Below are 23,898 nucleotides of genomic sequence, written 5' to 3'. Positions count from 1 at the left end.
CGCCCAATTTTTCAGTTTTTGATTTGTTAAAAAAGTTTGAAATATCCAATAAATGTCGTTCCACTTCATGATTGTGTCCCACTTGTTGTTGATTCTTCACAAAAAAATACAGTTTTATATCTTTATGTTTGAAGCCTGAAATGTGGCAAAAGGTAGCAAAGTTCAAGGGCGCCGAATACTTTCGCAAGGCACTGTAGTTTACAAGCCTTCTCACATTGTCTTCCACCTGCTAAATAATCTACTACAAGCCCAAGGTCTCTCCCCTCCCTGGGTGGGGACAGAATGTCCTGTAAAGGAACAGCGTATTCCAGCCGGTCTGACGATAGCGCCATTCGTTTCTAACAAGGAACAGAAAGTCCTTGTTCTAATTCTTGGCTAAAACTACACACATTATTTAGTGTTACGATTATAATGATATGATTCATACATTCATACAGTGACAGGGTAGTATTCTGTTTAGTTACATAGTTCTACGTTAAATGTATACAAAATGTAGTCATTATTCATAAAAATCCCATAACAAACACTCACATAGGTTTAGCCTTCATTCTGCTTACACATGTCTAATATTTAAGCTTATATTGATCATTATTTCTCCCTCAAAGAGAAGAGTATAGGTTACTGAAAATCATCCGAAGACTGGAAAATCTCCCCCAGTCACTGGGCCTGGAAAGGGTTGATCTCCCCCAGTCACTGGGCCTGGAAAGGGTTGATCTCCCCCAGTCACTGGGCCTGGAAAGGGTTGATCTCCGCCAGTCACTGTGCCTGGAAAGGGTTGATCTCCCCCAGTCACTGGGCCTGGAAAGGGTTGATCTCCCCCAGTCACTGGGCCTGGAAAGGGTTGATCTCCCCCAGTCACTGGGCCTGGAAAGGGTTGATCTCCCCCAGTCACTGGGCCTGGAAAGGGTTGATCTCCGCCAGTCACTGGGCCTGGAAAGGGTTGATCTCCCCCAGTCACTGGGCCTGGAAAGGGTTGATCTCCCCCAGTCACTGGGCCTGGAAAGGGTTGATCTCCCCCAGTCACTGGGCCTGGAAAGGGTTGATCTCCGCCAGTCACTGGGCCTGGAAAGGGTTGATCTCCCCCAGTCACTGGGCCTGGAAAGGGTTGATCTCCCCCAGTCACTGGGCCTGGAAAGGGTTGATCTCCCCCAGTCACTGGGCCTGGAAAGGGTTGATCTCCCCCAGTCACTGGGCCTGGAAATGGTTGATCTCCCCCAGTCACTGGGCCTGGAAAGGGTTGATCTCCGCCAATCACTGGGCCTGGAAAGGGTTGATCTCCCCCAGTCACTGGGCCTGGAAAGGGTTGATCTCCCCCAGTCACTGGGCCTGGAAAGGGTTGATCTCCCCCAGTCACTGGGCCTGGAAATGGTTGATCTCCCCCAGTCACTGGGCCTGGAAAGGGTTGATCTCCCCCAGTCACTGGGCCTGGAAAGGGTTGATCTCCCCCAGTCACTGGGCCTGGAAAGGGTTGATCTCCCCCAGTCACTGGGCCTGGAAATGGTTGATCTCCCCCTCGAGGATGGAGAAGCTGTCGTCGTTAAAGTATGGGGATTCAGGTGGGGGGGATCTGGGTAGTACGAATGAGGACATTTTTCTCTGTTGAGAAAATTTCCTTATTCATTTCTAGCCAGATGTAAAATGTTCCTTTTTTGACAAATTTAATAGTGGGTTAGGTCTGCCCTATACCAAATTAGCATACTGCCCGAGTCTCTTCCCGGTTTCACACCTGGTGGATGGGATGGGACTACCAGCTCTCTGTAACCTAGAGGACAACCAGTGGGTCCATCTCCTCTATACCACCCACCTGGTAGTTTGGTGGATGGGACTACCAGCTCTCTGTAACCATAAGGGCAACTTGTGGGTCCGTCTCCTCTATACCACCCACCTGGTAGTTTGGTGGATGGGACTACCAGCTCTCTGTAACCTAGAGGACAACCAGTGGGTCCGTCTCCTCTATACCACCCACCTGGTAGTGTGGTGGATGGGACTACCAGCTCTCTGTAACCTAGAGGACAACCAGTGGGTCCATCTCCTCTATACCCCCCACCTGGTAGTTTGGTGGATGGGACTACCAGCTCTCTGTAACCTAGAGGACAACCAGTGGGTCCATCTCCTCTATACCACCCACCTGGTAGTGTGGTGGATGGGACTACCAACTCTCTGTAACCTAGAGGACAACCAGTGGGTCCATCTCCTCTATACCACCCACCTGGTAGTTTGGTGGATGGGACTACCAGCTCTCTGTAACCTAGAGGACAACCAGTGGGTCCATCTCCTCTATACCACCCACCTGGTAGTGTGGTGGATGGGACTACCAGCTCTCTGTAACCTAGAGGACAACCAGTGGGTCCATCTCCTCTATACCACCCACCTGGTAGTGTGGTGGATGGGACTACCAGCTCTCTGTAACCTAGAGGACAACCAGTGGGTTCATCTCCTCTGTACCACCCACCTGGTAGTTTAGTGGATGGGACTACCAGCTCTCTGTAACCTAGAGGACAACCAGTGGGTTCATCTCCTCTATACCACCCACCTGGTAGTTTGGTGGATGGGACTACCAGCTCTCTGTAACCTAGAGGACAACCAGTGGGCGCCCTTGAACTTTGCGACCTTTTGCCACATTTCAGGCTTCAAACATAAAGATATAAAACTGTATTTTTTTGTGAAGAATCAACAACAAGTGGGACACAATCATGAAGTGGAACGACATTTATTGGATATTTCAAACTTTTTTAACAAATCAAAAACTGAAAAATTGGCCGTGCAAAATTATTCAGCCCCCTTAAGTTAATACTTTGTAGCGCCACCTTTTGCTGCGATTACAGCTGTAAGTCGCTTGGGGTATGTCTCTATCAGTTTTGCACATCGAGAGACTGACATTTTTTCCCATTCCTCCTTGCAAAACAGCTCGAGCTCAGTGAGGTTGGATGGAGAGCATTTGTGAACAGCAGTTTTCAGTTCTTTACACAGATTCTCGATTGGATTCAGGTCTGGACATTGACTTGGCCATTCTAACACCTGGATATGTTTATTATTGAACCATTCCATTGTAGATTTTGCTTTATGTTTTGGATCATTGTCTTGTTGGAAGACAAATCTCCGTCCCAGTCTCAGGTCTTTTGCAGACTCCATCAGGTTTTCTTCCAGAATGGTCCTGTATTTGGCTCCATCCATCTTCCCATCAATTTTAACCATCTTCCCTGTACCTGCTGAAGAAAAGCAGGCCCAAACCATGATGCTGCCACCACCATGTTTGACAGTGGGGATGGTGTGTTCAGAGTGATGAGCTGTGTTGCTTTTACGCCAAACATAACGTTTTGCATTGTTGCCAAAAAGTTCAATTTTGGTTTCATCTGACCAGAGCACCTTCTTCCACATGTTTGGTGTGTCTCCCAGGTGGCTTGTGGCAAACTTTAAACGACACTTTTTATGGATATCTTTAAGAAATGGCTTTCTTCTTGCCACTCTTCCATAAAGGCCAGATTTGTGCAATATACGACTGATTGTTGTCCTATGGACAGAGTCTCCCACCTCAGCTGTAGATCTCTGCAGTTCATCCAGAGTGATCATGGGCCTCTTGGCTGCATCTCTGATCAGTCTACTCCTTGTATGAGCTGAAAGTTTAGAGGGACGGCCAGGTCTTGGTAGATTTGCAGTGGTCTGATACTCCTTCCATTTCAATATTATCGCTTGCACAGTGCTCCTTGGGATGTTTAAAGCTTGGGAAATCTTTTTGTATCCAAATCCGGCTTTAAACTTCTTCACAACATTATCTCGGACCTGCCTGGTGTGTTCCTTGTTCTTCATGATGCTCTCTGCACTTTTAACGGACCTCTGAGACTATCACACTGCAGGTGCATTTATACGGAGACTTGATTACACACAGGTGGATTGTATTTATCATCATTAGTCATTTAGGTCAACATTGGATCATTCAGAGATCCTCACTGAACTTCTGGAGAGAGTTTGCTGCACTGAAAGTAAAGGGGCTGAATAATTATGCACGCCCAATTTTTCAGTTTTTGATTTGTTAAAAAAGTTTGAAATATCCAATAAATGTCGTTCCACTTCATGATTGTGTCCCACTTGTTGTTGATTCTTCACAAAAAAATACAGTTTTATATCTTTATGTTTGAAGCCTGAAATGTGGCAAAAGGTAGCAAAGTTCAAGGGCGCCGAATACTTTCGCAAGGCACTGTAGTTTACAAGCCTTCTCACATTGTCTTCCACCTGCTAAATAATCTACTACAAGCCCAAGGTCTCTCCCCTCCCTGGGTGGGGACAGAATGTCCTGTAAGGAACAGCGTATTCCAGCCGGTCTGACGATAGCGCCATTCGTTTCTAACAAGGAACAGAAAGTCCTTGTTCTAATTCTTGGCTAAAACTACACACATTATTTAGTGTTACGATTATAATGATATGATTCATACATTCATACAGTGACAGGGTAGTATTCTGTTTAGTTACATAGTTCTACGTTAAATGTATACAAAATGTAGTCATGATTCATAAAAATCCCATAACAAACACTCACATAGGTTTAGCCTTCATTCTGCTTACACATGTCTAATATTTAAGCTTATATTGATCATTATTTCTCCCTCAAAGAGAAGAGTATAGGTTACTGAAAATCATCCGAAGACTGGAAAATCTCCCCCAGTCACTGGGCCTGGAAAGGGTTGATCTCCCCCAGTCACTGGGCCTGGAAAGGGTTGATCTCCCCCAGTCACTGGGCCTGGAAAGGGTTGATCTCCCCCAGTCACTGGGCCTGGAAAGGGTTGATCTCCCCCAGTCACTGGGCCTGGAAAGGGTTGATCTCCCCCAGTCACTGGGCCTGGAAAGGGTTGATCTCCCCCAGTCACTGGGCCTGGAAAGGGTTGATCTCCGCCAGTCACTGGGCCTGGAAAGGGTTGATCTCCGCCAGTCACTGGGCCTGGAAAGGGTTGATCTCCCCCAGTCACTGGGCCTGGAAAGGGTTGATCTCCCCCAGTCACTGGGCCTGGAAAGGGTTGATCTCCCCCAGTCACTGGGCCTGGAAAGGGTTGATCTCCGCCAGTCACTGGGCCTGGAAAGGGTTGATCTCCCCCAGTCACTGGGCCTGGAAAGGGTTGATCTCCGCCAGTCACTGGGCCTGGAAAGGGTTGATCTCCCCCAGTCACTGGGCCTGGAAAGGGTTGATCTCCCCCAGTCACTGGGCCTGGAAAGGGTTGATCTCCCCCAGTCACTGGGCCTGGAAAGGGTTGATCTCCCCCAGTCACTGGGCCTGGAAAGGGTTGATCTCCCCCAGTCACTGGGCCTGGAAAGGGTTGATCTCCCCCAGTCACTGGGCCTGGAAAGGGTTGATCTCCCCCAGTCACTGGGCCTGGAAAGGGTTGATCTCCCCCAGTCACTGGGCCTGGAAAGGGTTGATCTCCCCCAGTCACTGGGCCTGGAAAGGGTTGATCTCCCCCAGTCACTGGGCCTGGAAAGGGTTGATCTCCCCCAGTCACTGGGCCTGGAAAGGGTTGATCTCCGCCAATCACTGGGCCTGGAAAGGGTTGATCTCCCCCAGTCACTGGGCCTGGAAAGGGTTGATCTCCGCCAGTCACTGGGCCTGGAAAGGGTTGATCTCCCCCAGTCACTGGGCCTGGAAAGGGTTGATCTCCCCCAGTCACTGGGCCTGGAAAGGGTTGATCTCCCCCAGTCACTGGGCCTGGAAAGGGTTGATCTCCCCCAGTCACTGGGCCTGGAAAGGGTTGATCTCCCCCAGTCACTGGGCCTGGAAAGGGTTGATCTCCCCCAGTCACTGGGCCTGGAAAGGGTTGATCTCCCCCAGTCACTGGGCCTGGAAATGGTTGATCTCCCCCAGTCACTGGGCCTGGAAAGGGTTGATCTCCCCCAGTCACTGGGCCTGGAAAGGGTTGATCTCCCCCAGTCACTGGGCCTGGAAAGGGTTGATCTCCCCCAGTCACTGGGCCTGGAAAGGGTTGATCTCCCCCAGTCACTGGGCCTGGAAAGGGTTGATCTCCCCCAGTCACTGGGCCTGGAAAGGGTTGATCTCCCCCAGTCACTGGGCCTGGAAAGGGTTGATCTCCCCCAGTCACTGGGCCTGGAAATGGTTGATCTCCCCCAGTCACTGGGCCTGGAAAGGGTTGATCTCCCCCAGTCACTGTGCCTGGAAAGGGTTGATCTCCCCCAGTCACTGGGCCTGGAAAGGGTTGATCTCCCCCAGTCACTGGGCCTGGAAAGGGTTGATCTCCCCCAGTCACTGTGCCTGGAAAGGGTTGATCTCCCCCAGTCACTGGGCCTGGAAAGGGTTGATCTCCCCCAGTCACTGGGCCTGGAAAGGGTTGATCTCCCCCAGTCACTGGGCCTGGAAAGGGTTGATCTCCCCCAGTCACTGGGCCTGGAAAGGGTTGATCTCCCCGTCACTGGGCCTGGAAAGGGTTGATCTCCCCCAGTCACTGTGCCTGGAAAGGGTTGATCTCCCCCAGTCACTGGGCCTGGAAATGGTTGATCTCCCCCAGTCACTGGGCCTGGAAATGGTTGATCTCCCCCAGTCACTGGGCCTGGAAAGGGTTGATCTCCGCCAGTCACTGGGCCTGGAAAGGGTTGATCTCCCCCAGTCACTGGGCCTGGAAAGGGTTGATCTCCCCCAGTCACTGGGCCTGGAAAGGGTTGATCTCCCCCAGTCACTGGGCCTGGAAAGGGTTGATCTCCCCCAGTCACTGGGCCTGGAAAGGGTTGATCTCCCCCAGTCACTGGGCCTGGAAAGGGTTGATCTCCCCCAGTCACTGGGCCTGGAAAGGGTTGATCTCCCCCAGTCACTGGGCCTGGAAAGGGTTGATCTCCCCCAGTCACTGGGCCTGGAAATGGTTGATCTCCCCCAGTCACTGGGCCTGGAAATGGTTGATCTCCCCCAGTCACTGGGCCTGGAAAGGGTTGATCTCCGCCAGTCACTGGGCCTGGAAAGGGTTGATCTCCCCCAGTCACTGGGCCTGGAAAGGGTTGATCTCCGCCAGTCACTGGGCCTGGAAAGGGTTGATCTCCCCCAGTCACTGGGCCTGGAAAGGGTTGATCTCCCCCAGTCACTGGGCCTGGAAATGGTTGATCTCCCCCAGTCACTGGGCCTGGAAAGGGTTGATCTCCCCCAGTCACTGGGCCTGGAAAGGGTTGATCTCCCCCAGTCACTGGGCCTGGAAAGGGTTGATCTCCCCCAGTCACTGGGCCTGGAAAGGGTTGATCTCCCCCAGTCACTGGGCCTGGAAAGGGTTGATCTCCCCCAGTCACTGGGCCTGGAAAGGGTTGATCTCCGCCAGTCACTGGGCCTGGAAATGGTTGATCTCCCCCAGTCACTGGGCCTGGAAAGGGTTGATCTCCCCCAGTCACTGGGCCTGGAAAGGGTTGATCTCCCCCAGTCACTGGGCCTGGAAAGGGTTGATCTCCCCCAGTCACTGGGCCTGGAAAGGGTTGATCTCCCCCAGTCACTGGGCCTGGAAATGGTTGATCTCCCCCAGTCACTGGGCCTGGAAAGGGTTGATCTCCGCCAATCACTGGGCCTGGAAAGGGTTGATCTCCCCCAGTCACTGGGCCTGGAAAGGGTTGATCTCCCCCAGTCACTGGGCCTGGAAAGGGTTGATCTCCCCAGTCACTGGGCCTGGAAATGGTTGATCTCCCCCAGTCACTGGGCCTGGAAAGGGTTGATCTCCCCCAGTCACTGGGCCTGGAAAGGGTTGATCTCCCCCAGTCACTGGGCCTGGAAATGGTTGATCTCCCCCAGTCACTGGGCCTGGAAATGGTTGATCTCCCCCTCGAGGATGGAGAAGCTGTCGTCGTTAAAGTATGGGGATTCAGGTGGGGGGGATCTGGGTAGTACGAATGAGGACATTTTTCTCTGTTGAGATAATTTCCTTATTCATTTCTAGCCAGATGTAAAATGTTCCTTTTTTGACAAATTTAATAGTGGGTTAGGTCTGCTCTATACCAAATTAGCATACTGCCCGAGTCTCTTCCCGGTTTCACACCTGGTGGATGGGATGGGACTACCAGCTCTCTGTAACCTAGAGGACAACCAGTGGGTCCATCTCCTCTATACCACCCACCTGGTAGTTTGGTGGATGGGACTACCAGCTCTCTGTAACCATAAGGGCAACTTGTGGGTCCGTCTCCTCTATACCACCCACCTGGTAGTTTGGTGGATGGGACTACCAGCTCTCTGTAACCTAGAGGACAACCAGTGGGTCCGTCTCCTCTATACCACCCACCTGGTAGTGTGGTGGATGGGACTACCAGCTCTCTGTAACCTAGAGGACAACCAGTGGGTCCATCTCCTCTATACCCCCCACCTGGTAGTTTGGTGGATGGGACTACCAGCTCTCTGTAACCTAGAGGACAACCAGTGGGTCCATCTCCTCTATACCACCCACCTGGTAGTGTGGTGGATGGGACTACCAGCTCTCTGTAACCTAGAGGACAACCAGTGGGTCCATCTCCTCTATACCCCCCACCTGGTAGTTTGGTGGATGGGACTACCAGCTCTCTGTAACCTAGAGGACAACCAGTGGGTTCATCTCCTCTGTACCACCCACCTGGTAGTTTAGTGGATGGGACTACCAGCTCTCTGTAACCTAGAGGACAACCAGTGGGTTCATCTCCTCTATACCACCCACCTGGTAGTTTGGTGGATGGGACTACCAGCTCTCTGTAACCTAGAGGACAACCAGTGGGTCCATCTCCTCTATACCACCCACCTGGTAGTTTGGTGGATGGGACTACCAGCTCTCTGTAACCTAGAGGACAACCAGTGGGTCCATCTCCTCTATACCACCCACCTGGTAGTGTGGTGGATGGGACTACCAGCTCTCTGTAACCTAGAGGACAACCAGTGGGTCCATCTCCTCTATACCACCCACCTGGTAGTGTGGTGGATGGGACTACCAGCTCTCTGTAACCTAGAGGACAACCAGTGGGTTCATCTCCTCTGTACCACCCACCTGGTAGTTTAGTGGATGGGACTACCAGCTCTCTGTAACCTAGAGGACAACCAGTGGGTTCATCTCCTCTATACCACCCACCTGGTAGTTTGGTGGATGGGACGACCAGCTCTCTGTAACCTAGAGGGCAACCAGTGGGTCCATCTCCTCTATACCACCCACCTGGTAGTGTGGTGGATGGGACTACCAGCTCTCTGTAACCTAGAGGGCAACCAGTGGGTCCATCTCCTCTCTACCACCCACCTGGTAGTTTGGTGGATGGGACTACCAGCTCTCTGTAACCTAGAGGACAACCAGTGGGTCCATCTCCTCTATACCACCCACCTGGTAGTGTGGTGGATGGGACTACCAGCTCTCTGTAACCTAGAGGGCAACCAGTGGGTCCATCTCCTCTAAACCTGGTAGTGTGGTGGATGGGACGACCAGCTCTCTGTAACCTAGAGGGCAACCAGTGGGTCCATCTCCTCTATACCACCCACCTGGTAGTGTGGTGGATGGGACTACCAGCTCTCTGTAACCTAGAGGGCAACCAGTGGGTCCATCTCCTCTCTACCACCCACCTGGTAGTTTGGTGGATGGGACTACCAGCTCTCTGTAACCTAGAGGGCAACCAGTGGATCCATCTCCACTATACCACCCACCTGGTAGTTTGGTGGATGGGACTACCAGCTCTCTGTAACCTAGAGGACAACCAGTGGGTCCATCTCCTCTTTACCACCCACCTGGTAGTTTGGTGGATGGGACTACCAGCTCTCTGTAACCTAGAGTGCCACCAGTGGGTCCATCTCCTCTATACCACCCACCTGGTAGTTTGGTGGATGGGACTACCAGCTCTCTGTAACCTAGAGGAAAACCAGTGGGTCCATCTCCTCTGTACCAGGTTTCTTGTTGGATGATAATGTCTGTATTTCTGATTTCTTTGACGAAGTCCAGGTTCCTCTTTAGACCAAAGGCAGATGACCTCAGACCTTGGATATTCCAGGATGAGATCGTAAAATATTTTAGTTCCATAGTGTCTAGTGTTGTTTTTGTGTGGTTTAGGCACAGACCATCACAGTAGGTGTGAGCAGAGCTTGTTGAACATCTGATACATACTCTTAGGTCTCAGGATGGGGCTTGGGCGGGTGTATTAGTGGGGGTTGGGTCTGTCTCAGGATGGGGCTTGGGCGGGTGTATTAGTGGGGGTTGGGCCTGTCTCAGGATGGGGCTTAGGCGGGTGTGTTAGTGGGGGTTGGGTCTGTCTCAGGATGGGGCTTAGGCGGGTGTGTTAGTGTGGGTTGGGTCTGTCTCAGGATGGGGCTTAGGCGGGTGTGTTAGTGTGGGTTGGGCCTGTCTCAGGATGGGGCTTGGGAGGGTGTGTTAGTGGGGGTTGGGTCTGTCTCAGGATGGGGCTTGGGCGGGTGTGTTAGTGGGGGTTGGGCCTGTCTCAGGATGGGGCTTTGGCGGGTGTATTAGTGGGGGTTGGGCCTGTCTCAGGACGGGGCTTGGGTGGGTGTATTAGTGGGGGTTGGGTCTGTCTCAGGATGGGGCTTGGGCGGGTGTATTAGTGGGGGTTGGGCCTGTCTCAGGATGGGGCTTGGGAGGGTGTGTTAGTGGGGGTTGGGCCTGTCTCAGGACGGGGCTTGGGTGGGTGTATTAGTGGGGGTTGGGCCTGTCTCAGGATGGGGCTTGGGCGGGTGTATTAGTGGGGGTTGGGCCTGTCTCAGGATGGGGCTTGGGAGGGTGTGTTAGTGGGGGTTGGGTCTGTCTCAGGATGGGGCTTGGGCGGGTGTGTTAGTGGGGGTTGGGCCTGTCTCAGGACGGGGCTTGGGTGGGTGTATTAGTGGGGGTTGGGCCTGTCTCAGGATGGGGCTTGGGTGGGTGTATTAGTGGGGGTTGGGCCTGTCTCAGGATGGGGCTTGGGCGGGTGTATTAGTGGGGGTTGGGCCTGGTGGGGGTTGGGCCTGTCTCAGAATGGGGCTTGGGCGTGTGTATTAGTGGGGGTTGGGTCTGTCTCAGGATGGGGCTTGGGTGGGTTTATTAGTGGGGGTTGGGCCTGTCTCAGGATGGGGCTTGGGAGGGTGTCTTAGTGGGGGTTGGGCCTGGTGGGGGTTGGGCCTGTCGCAGGATGGGGTTTGGGCTGGTGTTTGGGTGGGTTTGTTTGGGTGGGTCTCGGCTGGTTGGGGTGTGGCTGGTGATGCTGTGGTCTTGGTGTAGGGGTGTGGAGTGGGTTCTCTTGGTGCAGGTCCTTCTGGGAGGGGGGGGGGGGGGGGGTCTTTGCAGGTCTGGGAGGGTGTCTCGCTGGTCTGGGCCGCACAGTCCAGGGAAATGCTTGCATTCACCCACTGTATGGTAGCAGGGTGGATGTAACCACTGGTGCGTTGGGGGAAAGTAGAAGAAGCTTGTTCAATCAGTCCCTTTCCTGCTGGGCCCTCAGGTCGTTTGTGCCCGTGTGAATTATGGTGTGACTCGGGGACCTTAGTCTGTCCTCTGACAACAGCTCCAGGGCATGCCCAGTGTTTGTCCTCTGACAACAGCTCCAGGGCCTAGTGTTTGTCCTCTGACAACAGCTCCAGGACACGCCTAGTGTTTGTCCTCTGACAACAGCTCCAGGGCATGCCTAGTGTTTGTCCTCTGACAACAGCTCCAGGGCCTAGTGTTTGTCCTCTGACAACAGCTCCAGGACATGTCTAGTGTTTGTCCTCTGACAACAGCTCCAGGACATGTCCAGTGTTTGTCCTCTGACAACAGCTCTAGGGCATGTCCAGTGTTTGTCCTCTGACAACAGCTCCAGGACATGCCTAGTGTTTGTCCTCTGACAACAGCTCTAGGGCATGTCCAGTGTTTGTCCTCTGACAACAGCTCCAGGGTCTAGTGTTTGTCCTTTGACAACAGCTCCAGGGCCTAGTGTTTGTCCTCTGACAACAGCTCTAGGGCAGGTCCAGTGTTTGTCCTCTGACAACAGCTCCAGGGCCTAGTGTTTGTCCTCTGACAACAGCTCTAGGGCATGTCCAGTGTTTGTCCTCTGACAACAGCTCCAGGACATGTCTCGTGTTTGTCCTCTGACAACAGCTCCAGGGCCTAGTGTTTGTCCTCTGACAACAGCTCTAGGGCATGTCCAGTGTTTGTCCTCTGACAACAGCTCCAGGACATGTCTCGTGTTTGTCCTCTGACAACAGCTCCAGGGCCTAGTGTTTGTCCTCTGACAACAGAGGACTCTCTCTCTGCCATCTTGTTTCCCTGTGGTCTTTCTCTCTCTCTGCCATCTTGTTTCCCTGTGGTCTCTCTCTCTCTCTCTCTCTCTCTCTCTCTCTCTCTCTCTGCCATCTTGTTTCCCTGTGGTCTTTCTCTCTCTATCTCTGCCATCTTGTTTCCCTGTGGTCTCTCTCTCTCTCTCTCTGCCATCTTGTTTCCCTGTGGTCTTTCTCTCTCTCTCTCTGCCATCTTGTTTCCCTGTGGTCTCTCTCTCTCTCTCTACCATCTTGTTTTCCTGTGGTCTTTCTCTCTCTCTCTCTCTCTGCCATCTTGTTTTCATGTGGTCTTTCTCTCTCTCTCTCTCTCTCTCTCTCTCTCTGCCATCTTGTTTCCCGGTGGTCTCTCTCTCTCTGCCATCTTTTTTTCCTGTGGTCTTTCTCTCTCTCTCTCTCTCTCTGCCATCTTGTTTCCCTGTGGTCTTTCTCTCTTTCTCTCGGCCATCTTGTTTCCCGGTGGTCTCTCTCTCTCTCTCTCTCTCTCTCTCTCTCTCTCTCTCTCTGCCATCTTGTTTCCCTGTGGTCTTTCTCTCTCTCTCTCTGCCATCTTGTTTCCCGGTGGTCTCTCTCTCTCTCTCTCTCTTTCTCTCTCTCTCTCTCTCTCTCTCTCTCTCTCTCTCTCTTTCTCTCTTTCTCTCTCTCTCTCTCTCTGCCATCTTGTTTGCCTGTGGATTTTGTTGTTGTCTTTGATTCTGCCATTGAAGCTTGGGGTACATTTGTCCCCTCCTTGGTTACAATACACTCTTTGATGGTACATTTGTCCCCTCCTTGGTTACAATACACTCTTTGTCCCCTAGGGATATAAAGGCTAGGAAGAGAAGTGATAGTGTTATACTGTAATTGTCTCTCTCCCTCTCGACCCTCCTTTCTCCATGTACAGAGGAAGAGAAGTGATAGTGTTATACTGTAATTGTCTCTCTCCCTCTCGACCCTCCTTTCTCCATGTACAGAGGAAGAGAAGTGATAGTGTTATACTGTAATTGTCTCTCTCCCTCTCGACCCTCCTTTCTTCATGAACAGAGGAAGAGAAGTGATAGTGTTAAATGGAATTGTGATTCTAATGCCACCATGGAGATGAATCCAGAGGGCCTACCTTCCCTGGACTACAGGGAAGAGGACCCCCCTCCCAACAAACACCTCAAGTACCACACCAGCCTGCAGAACATGATCCCATTCCGCTTCTCAAACAAGTAAGTCCCAACTACACACCTCTAACCCCTAACCCCTAACTCCTACCCCCTAATAACCCTACCCCATAACCCCTAACCCATAATAACCCTAACCGGTAACTCATAATACCGCTAAACATAATGACCCTAACCCATAATAACCCTAACCCCTAACCCCTACTCCCTAATAACCCTACCCTCTAACCCTACCCCCTAACCCAAAAGAACCCTACGCCCTACCCCCTAATAACCCTACCCCCTAATAAACCTACCCCCTAATAACCCTACCCCATAATAACCCTACCCCCTAATAACCCTACCCCCTAATAACCCTACCCCCTAATAACCCTATCCCCTAATAACCCTACCCCTAATAACCCTACCCCCTAACCCCTAACCCCATAATAACACTAACCCCTAACCATAATAACCCTAACCGGTAACCCATAATACCCCTAACCCATAATACCCCTAACCCATAATACCCCTAACCCATAATAACCCTAACCCCTAACCCATAATACCCCTAACCCCTAACCCATAATACCCCAAACCCATAATACCCCTAACCCATAATAACCCTAACCCATAATAACCCTAACCCCTAACCCATAATAACCCTAACCCCTAACCCATAATATCCCTAACCCATAATACCCCTAACCCCTAACCCATAATATCCCTAACCCATAATATCCCTAACCCATAATACCCCTAACCCCTAACCCATAATAACCCTAACCCATAATACCCCTAACCCATAATAACCCTAACCCATAATACCCCTAACCCCTAATAACCCTCTATGGGATTGGATCTTTTCATACAACAGTGTGTATAATTGTTGTTGCACCCTGATGTTGTCTGTCTCTGTCCAGGTCCAACCCCATGGACGATGCGGGCTTCTTCTCCTTCACCTCGTTTGCCTGGATGACTCCCATGATGTGGAGCCTGTTCAGGAACCGACTGGACAAGAGCTCCCTGTCTCTGTCTTCTCATGATGGGGCCGAAACCAATGGGAAGAGGTGGGACTCATTATGCTAACCCGAGTTAGCCCACGGAGCTAATGCCTAGGCATTGTCTGTCAATGGGAAAAGGTGGGACTCATTATGTTAACCCGAGTTAGCCCACTGAGCTAATGCCTAGGCATTGTCTGTCAATGGGAAAAGGTGGGACTCATTATGTTAACCCTAGTTAGCCCACTGAGCTAATGCCTAGGCATTGTCTGTCAATGGGAAAAGCTGGGACTCATTATGTTAACCCTAGTTAGCCCACTGAGCTAATGCCTAGGCAATGTCTGTCAATGGGAAAAGGTGGGACTCATTATGCTAACCCTAGTTAGCCCACGGAGCTAATGCCTAGGCATTGTCTGTCAATGGGAAAAGGTGGGACTCATCATGAATGTGGGACTCGCACCATGAATCTATAACCAACCGGGTTTTGAATCGTGTTAGCCCACTGAGCTAAAGCCCTGGACTTATCTGTCAATGGGAAAAGGTTTGTATATGACAATGAATGTGTAATGGACTGGGTATCGAACACAGGTTAGCATGGCTAAAGACTGTGTTAGTCCACTGAGGTAAAGGTGTTATCAGTGAGAGTTTAGTCAACTCTTCAGGTTTCAGACGGGGTTAGTCCACTGAGGTAAAGGTGTTATCTGTGAGAGTTTAGTCAACTCTTCAGGTTTCAGACAGGGTTAGTCCACTGAGGTAAAGGTGTTATCTGTGAGAGTTTAGTCAACTCTTCAGGTTTCAGACAGGGTTAGTCCACTGAGGTAAAGGTGTTATCTGTGAGAGTTTAGTCAACTCTTCAGGTTTCAGACAGGGTTAGTCCACTGAGGTAAAGGTGTTATCTGTGAGAGTTTAGTCAACTCTTCAGGTTTCAGACAGGGTTAGTCCACTGAGGTAAAGGTGTTATCTGTGAGAGTTTAGTCAACTCTTCAGGTTTCAGACAGGGTTAGTCCACTGAGGTAAAGGTGTTATCTGTGAGAGTTTAGTCAACTCTTCAGGTTTCAGACAGGGTTAGCCCACTGAGGTAAAGGTGTTATCTGTGAGAGTTTAGTCACATCGTCAGGGTTACTCATCATAAACATGTGACATCACATCACCTTTAACCATAAAAGGAGAAGTAAACTGTTTAAATATTAATTCAAAATATATAATTAAATGTTTGTTCATTTGGCCCCGTGTCACCCTGTGTCAACGGCGTGTTTGGTTGAGCTCTGTGAGTTGTCTGTGTCAACGGCGTGTTTGGTTGAGCTCTGTGAGTTGTCTGTGTCAACGGCGTGTTTGGTTGAGCTCTGTGAGTTGTCTGTGTCAACGGCGTGTTTGGTTGAGCTCTGTGAGTTGTCTGTGTCAACGGCGTGTTTGGTTGAGCTCTGAGAGTTGTCTGTGTCAACGGCGTGTTTGGTTGAGCTCTGTGAGTTGTCTGTGTCAACGGCGTGTTTGGTTGAGCTCTGTGAGTTGTCTGTGTCAACGGCGTGTTTGGTTGAGCTCTGTGAGTTGTCTGTGTCAACGGCGTGTTTGGTTGAGCTCTGTGAGTTGTCTGTGACAACGGCGTGTTTGGTTGAGCTCTGTGAGTTGTCTGTGTCAACGGCGTGTTTGGTTGAGCTCTGTGAGTTGTCTGTGTCAACGGCGTGTTTGGTTGAGCTCTGTGAGTTGTCTGTGACAACGGCGTGTTTGATTGAGCTCTGTGAGTTGTCTGTGACAACGGCGTGTTTGGTTGAGCTCTGTGAGTTGTCTGTGTCAACGGCGTGTTTGGTTGAGCTCTGTGAGTTGTCTGTTTCAACGGCGTGTTTGGTTGAGCTCTGTGAGTTGTCTGTGGCAACGGCGTGTTTTGTTGAGCTCTGTGAGTTGTCTGTGTCAACGGCGTGTTTGGTTGAGCTCTGTGAGTTGTCTGTGTCAACGGCGTGTTTGGTTGAGCTCTGTGAGTTGTCCGTGTCAACGGCGTGTTTGGTTGAGCTCTGTGAGTTGTCTGTGTCAACGGCGTGTTTGGTTGAGCTCTGTGAGTTGTCTGTGTCAACGGCGTGTTTGGTTGAGCTCTGTGAGTTGTCTGTGTCAACGGCGTGTTTGGTTGAGCTCTGTGAGTTGTCTGTGTCAACGGCGTGTTTGGTTGAGCTCTGTGAGTTGTCTGTGTCAACGGCGTGTTTGGTTGAGCTCTGTGAGTTGTCTGTGTCAACGGCGTGTTTGGTTGAGCTCTGTGAGTTGTCTGTGTCAACGGCGTGTTTGGTTGAGCTCTGTGAGTTGTCTGTGTCAACGGTGTGTTTGGTTGAGCTCTGTGAGTTGTCTGTGACAAAACAAAAGGACAGCATTTGATAAACTCTTCTTCCTCTGTAGGTTTGAGAGGCTTTGGGAGGAAGAGGTAGCTAAGGTGGGACTAGAGAAAGCTTCTCTAGGTGGAGTCTTCATGCGCTTCCAAAGGACCCGATTACTGGTGGCCTTCCTCGTCTCCATCCTCTTCACGCTCTCTGTGTTTATCGGACCGGTCTGTGATTTCAAAATGGATTCATTTCCTGCATAGATGATTCATTCAACACATTATTGAATGTTTAGAAAACAACAACATCTGTTTATTGATGCGTGTGTGTGTGTGTGTGTGTGTGTGTCTGTGTGTGTGTGTCTGTGTCTGTGTGTGTGTGTGTGTGTGTGTGTGTGTGTGTGTGTGTGTGTGTGTGTGTGTGTGTGTGTATGTGTATGTGTATGTGTATGTGTGTGTCTGTGTGTGTCTGTGTCTGTGTCTGTGTCTGTGTCTGTGTCTGTGTCTGTGTCTGTGTCTGTGTCTGTGTCTGTGTGTCTGTGTCTGTGTCTGTGTCTGTGTCTGTGTCTGTGTCTGTGTCTGTGTCTGTGTCTGTCTGTGTCTGTGTCTGTGTCTGTGTCTGTGTCTGTGTCTGTGTCTGTGTCTGTGTCTGTGTCTGTGTCTGTGTCTGTGTCTGTGTCTGTGTGTGTGTGTGTGTTCCAGGCGGTTCTGGTATATGAGATCCTGAACTATGCAGAAGCCCCTGGGACGTCTACTCTGCTCCACGGTGTGGGTCTGTGTGTGGCTCTGTTCACCTCAGAGTTCTCTAAGGCCTTCTTCGTCTCTCTACTGTGGGCTGTTAACCTGAGGACGGCCATCAGGGTGAAGAGTGCCTTCTCTGTCGTCGCCTTCCAGAAGATCATCTCTCTCAGATCCGTCAGCAACCTCTCTGTGGGAGAGGTACAGTCACACAGATACCATTATGATGTTCTCCTGTTCTGTTTTCCTTCCTGTGGGTTCAGTACTGTGGGGCGGCAGGGAAGACTAGTGGTTAGAGTGGAGGGGCGGCAGGTAGACTAGTGGTTAGAGTGGAGGGGCGGCAGGTAGTCTAGTGGTTAGAGTGGAGTGGAGGGGCGGCAGGTAGCCTAGCGGTTAGAGTGTAGGGGCGGCAGGTAGCCTAGTGGTTAGAGTGGAGTGGAGGGGCGGCAGGTAGTCTAGTGGTTAGAGTGGAGTGGAGGGGCGGCAGGTAGCCTAGTGGTTAGAGTGGAGTGGAGGGGCGGCAGGTAGCCTAGCGGTTAGAGTGTAGGGGCGGCAGGTAGTCTAGTGGTTTGAGTGGAGTGGAGGGGCGGCAGGTAGCCTAGTGGTTAGAGTGGAGGGGCGGCAGGTAGCCTAGCGGTTAGAGTGTAGGGGCGGCAGGTAGTCTAGTGGTTAGAGTGGAGGGGTGGCAGGTAGACTAGTGGTTAGAGTGTAGGGGCGGCAGGTAGTCTAGTGGTTAGAGTGGAGGGGTGGCAGGTAGTCTAGTGGTTAGAGTGGAGGGGAGGTAGGTAGTCTGGTGGTTAGAGTGAAGGGGAGGCAGGTAGTCTAGTGGTTTGAGTGGAGGGGCGGCAGGTAGACTAGTGGTTAGAGTGGAGGGGCGGCAGGTAGCCTAGCGGTTAGAGTGGAGGGGGGCCGCAGGTAGTCTAGTGGTTAGAGTGGAGGGACGGCAGGTAGTCTAGTGGTTAGAGTGGAGGGGAGGTAGGTAGTCTGGTGGTTAGAGTGAAGGGGAGGCAGGTAGACTAGTGGTTAGAGTGGAGGGTAGGCAGGTAGACTAGTGGTTAGAGTGGAGGGGCGGCAGGTAGCCTAGTGGTTAGAGTGGAGGGACGGCAGGTAGCCTAGTGGTTAGAGTGGATGGACGGCAGGTAGACTAGTGGTTAGAGTGGAGGGGCGGCAGGTCGATTAGTGCTTAGAGTGGAGGGGCGGCAGGTAGTCTAGTGGTTTGAGTGGAGGGGCGGCAGGTAGCCTAGCGGTTACAGTGGAGGGGCGGCAGGTAGTCTAGTGGTTAGAGTGGAGGGACGGCAGGTAGTCTAGTGGTTAGAGTGGAGGGGAGGTAGGTAGTCTGGTGGTTAGAGTGAAGGGGAGGCAGGTAGACTAGTGGTTAGAGTGGAGGGGAGGCAGGTAGACTAGTGGTTAGAGTGGAGGGACGGCAGGTAGCCTAGTGGTTAGAGTGGAGGGGTGGCAGGTAGACTAGTGGTTAGAGTGGAGGGGCGGCAGGTAGCCTAGTGGTTAGAGTGGAGGGGAGGCAGGTAGACTAGTGGTTAGAGTGGAGGGGAGGCAGGTAGACTAGTGGTTAGAGTGGAGGTAGTGACATAGTGAAGGTTATGTTGTAGAGGGTAGTTTCCTGTATATGTCCTGGTGACATAGTGTTGTAGAGGGTAGTTTCCTGTATATGTCCTGGTGACATAGTGTTGTAGAGGGTAGTATCCTGTATATGTCCTGGTGACATAGTGTTGTAGAGGGTAGTATCCTGTATATGTCCTGGTGACATAGTGTTGTAGAGGGTAGTATCCTGTATATGTCCTGGTGACATAGTGTTGTAGAGGGTAGTATCCTGTATATGTCCTGGTGACATAGTGTTGTAGAGGGTAGTATCCTGTATATGTCCTGTTGACATAGTGTTGTAGAGGGTAGTATCCTGTATATGTCCTGGTGCCATAGTGAAGGTTCTGTTGTAGAGGGTAGCATCCTGTTTATGTCCTGGTGACACAGTATTGTAGAGGGTAGTATCCTGTATATGTCCTGGTGACATAGTGTTGTAGAGGGTAGTATCCTGTATATATCCTGGTGACATAGTGTTGTGGAGGGTAGTATCCTGTATATATCCTGGTGACATAGTGTTGTAGAGGGTAGTATCCTGTATATGTCCTGGTGACATAGTGGATAGTATATGTCCTGGTGACATGGTAGTATCCTATATATGTCCTGGTGACCTAGTGAAGGTTATGTTGAGGATGGTAGTATCCTGTATATATCCTGGTGACATAGTGTTGTGGAGGGTAGTATCCTGTATATGTCCTGGTGACATAGTGTTGTAGAGGGTAGTATCCTGTATATGTCCTGGTGACATAGTGAAGGTTATGTTGTGGAGGGTAGTATCCTGTATATGTCCTGGTGACATAGTGTTGTAGAGGGTAGTATCCTGTATATATCCTGGTGACATAGTGTTGTGGATGGTAGTATCCTGTATATATCCTGGTGACATAGTGTTGTGGATGGTAGTATCCTATATATGTCCTGGTGACATAGTGTTGAGGATGGTAGTATCCTGTATATGTCCTGGTGACATAGTGTTGTAGAGGGTAGTATCCTGTATATATCCTGGTGACATAGTGTTGTAGAGGGTAGTATCCTGTATATATCCTGGTGACATAGTGTTGTAGAGGGTAGTATCCTGTATATGTCCTGGTGACATAGTGTTGTAGAGGGTAGTATCCTGTATATGTCCTGGTGACATAGTGTTGTAGAGGGTAGTATCCTGTATATGTCCTGGTGACATAGTGAAGGTTATGTTGTGGAGGGTAGTATCCTGTATATATCCTGGTGACATAGTGTTGTGGAGGGTAGTATCCTGTATATGTCCTGGTGACATAGTGTTGTAGAGGGTAGTATCCTGTATATGTCCTGGTGACATAGTGTTGTAGAGGGTAGTATCCTGTATATATCCTGGTGACATAGTGTTGTGGAGGGTAGTATCCTGTATTTGTCCTGGTGACATAGTGTTGTGGAGGGTAGTATCCTGTATTTGTCCTGGTGACATAGTGTTGTGGAGGGTAGTATCCTGTATATATCCTGGTGACATAGTGTTGTGGAGGGTAGTATCCTGTATTTGTCCTGGTGACATAGTGTTGTGGAGGGTAGTATACTGTATTTGTCCTGGTGACATAGTGTTGTGGAGGGTAGTATCCTGTATTTGTCCTGGTGACATAGTGTTGTGGAGGGTAGTATCCTGTATATATCCTGGTGACATAGTGTTGTGGAGGGTAGTATCCTGTATATATCCTGGTGACATAGTGTTGTGGAGGGTAGTATCCTGTATTTGTCCTGGTGACATAGTGTTGTGGAGGGTAGTATCCTGTATATATCCTGGTGACATAGTGAAGGTTATTTTGAGGATGGTAGTATCCTGTATATGTCCTGGTGACATAGTGTTGTGGAGGGTAGTATCCTGTATATATCCTGGTGACATAGTGAAGGTTATGTTGAGGATGGTAGTATCCTGCATATGTCCTGGTGACATAGTGTTGTGGAGGGTAGTATCCTGTATATATCCTGGTGACATAGTGAAGGTTATGTTGAGGATGGTAGTATCCTGTATATATCCTGGTGACATAGTGTTGTGGAGGGTAGTATCCTGTATATATCCTGGTGACATAGTGTTGTGGAGGGTAGTATCCTGTATATGTCCTGGTGACATAGTGTTGAGGAGGGTAGTATCCTGTATATATCCTGGTGACATAGTGAAGGTTATGTTGAGGATGGTAGTATCCTGTATATGCCCTGGTGACATAGTGTTGTGGAGGGTAGTTTCCTGTATATGTTCTGGTGACATAGTGTTGTGGAGGGTAGTATCCTGTATATATCCTGGTGACATAGTGTTGTGGAGGGTAGTATCCTGTATATATCCTGGTGACATAGTGAAGGTTATGTTGAGGATGGTAGTATCCTGTATAAGTCCGGGTGACATAGTGTTGTAGAGGGTAGTATCCTGTATATGTCCTGGTGACATAGTGTTGTAGAGGGTAGTATCCTGTATATGTCCTGGTGACATAGTGAAGGTTCTTTTGTAGAGGGTAGTATCCTGTATATGTCCTGGTGACATAGTGTTGTGGAGGGTAGTATCCTGTATATGTCCTGGTGACATAGTGTTGTGGAGGGTAGTATCCTGTATATGTCCTGGTGACATAGTGTTGTAGAGGGTAGTATCCTGTATATGTCCTGGTGACATAGTGTTGTGGAGGGTAGTATCCTGTATATGTCCTGGTGACATAGTGTTGTAGAGGGTAGTATCCTGTATATGTCCTGGTGACATAGTGTTGTGGATGGTAGTATCCTGTATATGTACTGGTGACATAGTGTTGTGGATGGTAGTATACTGTATATGTCCTGTTGACATAGTGTTGTAGAGGGTAGTATCCTGTATATGTCCTGGTGACATAGTGTTGTAGAGGGTAGTATCCTGTATAAGTCCTGGTGACATAGTGTTGTGGATGGTAGTATCCTGTATAAGTCCTGGTGACATAGTGTTGTAGAGGGTAGTATCCTGTATAAGTCCTGGTGACATAGTATTGTAGAGGGTAGTATCCTGTATATGTCCTGGTGACATAGTGTTGTAGATGGTAGTATCCTGTATAAGTCCTGGTGACATAGTGTTGTAGAGGGTAGTATCCTGTATATGTCCTGGTGACATAGTGTTGTGGAGGGTAGTATCCTGTATATGTCCTGGTGACATAGTGTTGTGGAGGGTAGTATCCTGTATATGTCCTGGTGACATAGTGTTGTGGATGGTAGTATCCTGTATATGTCCTGGTGACATAGTGTTGTGGATGGTAGTATCCTGTATATGTCCTGGTGACATAGTGTTGTGGATGGTAGTATCCTGTATATGTCCTGGTGACATAGTGTTGTGGATGGTAGTATCCTGTATAAGTCCTGGTGACACAGTGTTGAGGATGGTAGTATCCTATATATGTCCTGGTGACATAGTGTTGAGGATGGTAGTATCCTGTATATGTCCTGGTGACATAGTGTTGTAGAGGGTAGTATCCTGTATATATCCTGGTGACATAGTGTTGTGGATGGTAGTATCCTGTATATATCCTGGTGACATAGTGTTGAGGATGGTAGTATCCTGTATATATCCTGGTGACATAGTGTTGTGGATGGTAGTATCCTGTATATGTCCTGTTGACATAGTGTTGTAGAGGGTAGTATCCTGTATATGTCCTGGTGACATAGTGTTGTAGAGGGTAGTATCCTGTATAAGTCCTGGTGACATAGTGTTGTGGATGGTAGTATCCTGTATAAGTCCTGGTGACATAGTGTTGTAGAGGGTAGTATCCTGTATAAGTCCTGGTGACATAGTATTGTAGAGGGTAGTATCCTGTATATGTCCTGGTGACATAGTGTTGTAGATGGTAGTATCCTGTATAAGTCCTGGTGACATAGTGTTGTAGAGGGTAGTATCCTGTATATGTCCTGGTGACATAGTGTTGTGGAGGGTAGTATCCTGTATATGTCCTGGTGACATAGTGTTGTGGAGGGTAGTATCCTGTATATGTCCTGGTGACATAGTGTTGTGGATGGTAGTATCCTGTATATGTCCTGGTGACATAGTGTTGTGGATGGTAGTATCCTGTATATGTCCTGGTGACATAGTGTTGTGGAGGGTAGTATCCTGTATATGTCCTGGTGACATAGTGTTGTGGATGGTAGTTAGTATCCTGTATATGTCCTGGTGACATAGTGTTGTGGATGGTAGTATCCTGTATAAGTCCTGGTGACATAGTGTTGAGGATGGTAGTATCCTATATATGTCCTGGTGACATAGTGTTGAGGATGGTAGTATCCTGTATATGTCCTGGTGACATAGTGTTGTAGAGGGTAGTATCCTGTATATATCCTGTTGACATAGTGTTGTGGATGGTAGTATCCTGTATATATCCTGGTGACATAGTGTTGAGGATGGTAGTATCCTGTATATATCCTGGTGACATAGTGTTGTGGATGGTAGTATCCTGTATATATCCTGGTGACATAGTGTTGAGGAGGGTAGTATCCTGTATATATCCTGGTGACATAGTGAAGGTTATGTTGAGGATGGTAGTATCCTATATATGTCCTGGTGACATAGTGTTGAGGATGGTAGTATCCTGTATATGTCCTGGTGACATAGTGTTGTAGAGGGTAGTATCCTGTATATATCCTGGTGACATAGTGTTGTGGATGGTAGTATCCTGTATATATCCTGGTGACATAGTGTTGTGGATGGTAGTATCCTGTATATGTCCTGGTGACATAGTGTTGTGGATGGTAGTATCCTATATATGTCCTGGTGACATAGTGTTGAGGATGGTAGTATCCTGTATATGTCCTGGTGACATAGTGTTGTAGAGGGTAGTATCCTGTATATATCCTGGTGACATAGTGTTGTGGATGGTAGTATCCTGTATATATCCTGGTGACATAGTGTTGTGGATGGTAGTATCCTGTATATATCCTGGTGACATAGTGTTGAGGATGGTAGTATCCTGTATATAT

The 23,898-nt window shown here is 49.7% G+C and overlaps 1 protein-coding gene across 1 annotated transcript in view; it reads left to right on the top strand.

Annotated features, from left to right (window-relative positions):
* Positions 1 to 23,898, top strand: part of LOC110511555 (multidrug resistance-associated protein 9) — a 122,754-nt gene that overhangs the window by 13,171 nt on the left and 85,685 nt on the right. Inside the window, exons 3-6 of the mRNA XM_036981679.1 lie at positions 13,223 to 13,392; positions 14,250 to 14,396; positions 16,707 to 16,854; positions 17,329 to 17,565. Of these exons, the coding sequence (XP_036837574.1) occupies positions 13,223 to 13,392; positions 14,250 to 14,396; positions 16,707 to 16,854; positions 17,329 to 17,565 (702 nt within the window). The remainder of the gene's footprint in view (positions 1 to 13,222; positions 13,393 to 14,249; positions 14,397 to 16,706; positions 16,855 to 17,328; positions 17,566 to 23,898) is intronic.

Source organism: Oncorhynchus mykiss, chromosome 6 (genome assembly GCF_013265735.2).
Source record: "Oncorhynchus mykiss isolate Arlee chromosome 6, USDA_OmykA_1.1, whole genome shotgun sequence".
In the NCBI taxonomy this organism is placed as follows: domain Eukaryota; kingdom Metazoa; phylum Chordata; class Actinopteri; order Salmoniformes; family Salmonidae; genus Oncorhynchus; species Oncorhynchus mykiss.
This window is presented reverse-complemented; position numbering and strand designations above follow the sequence as displayed.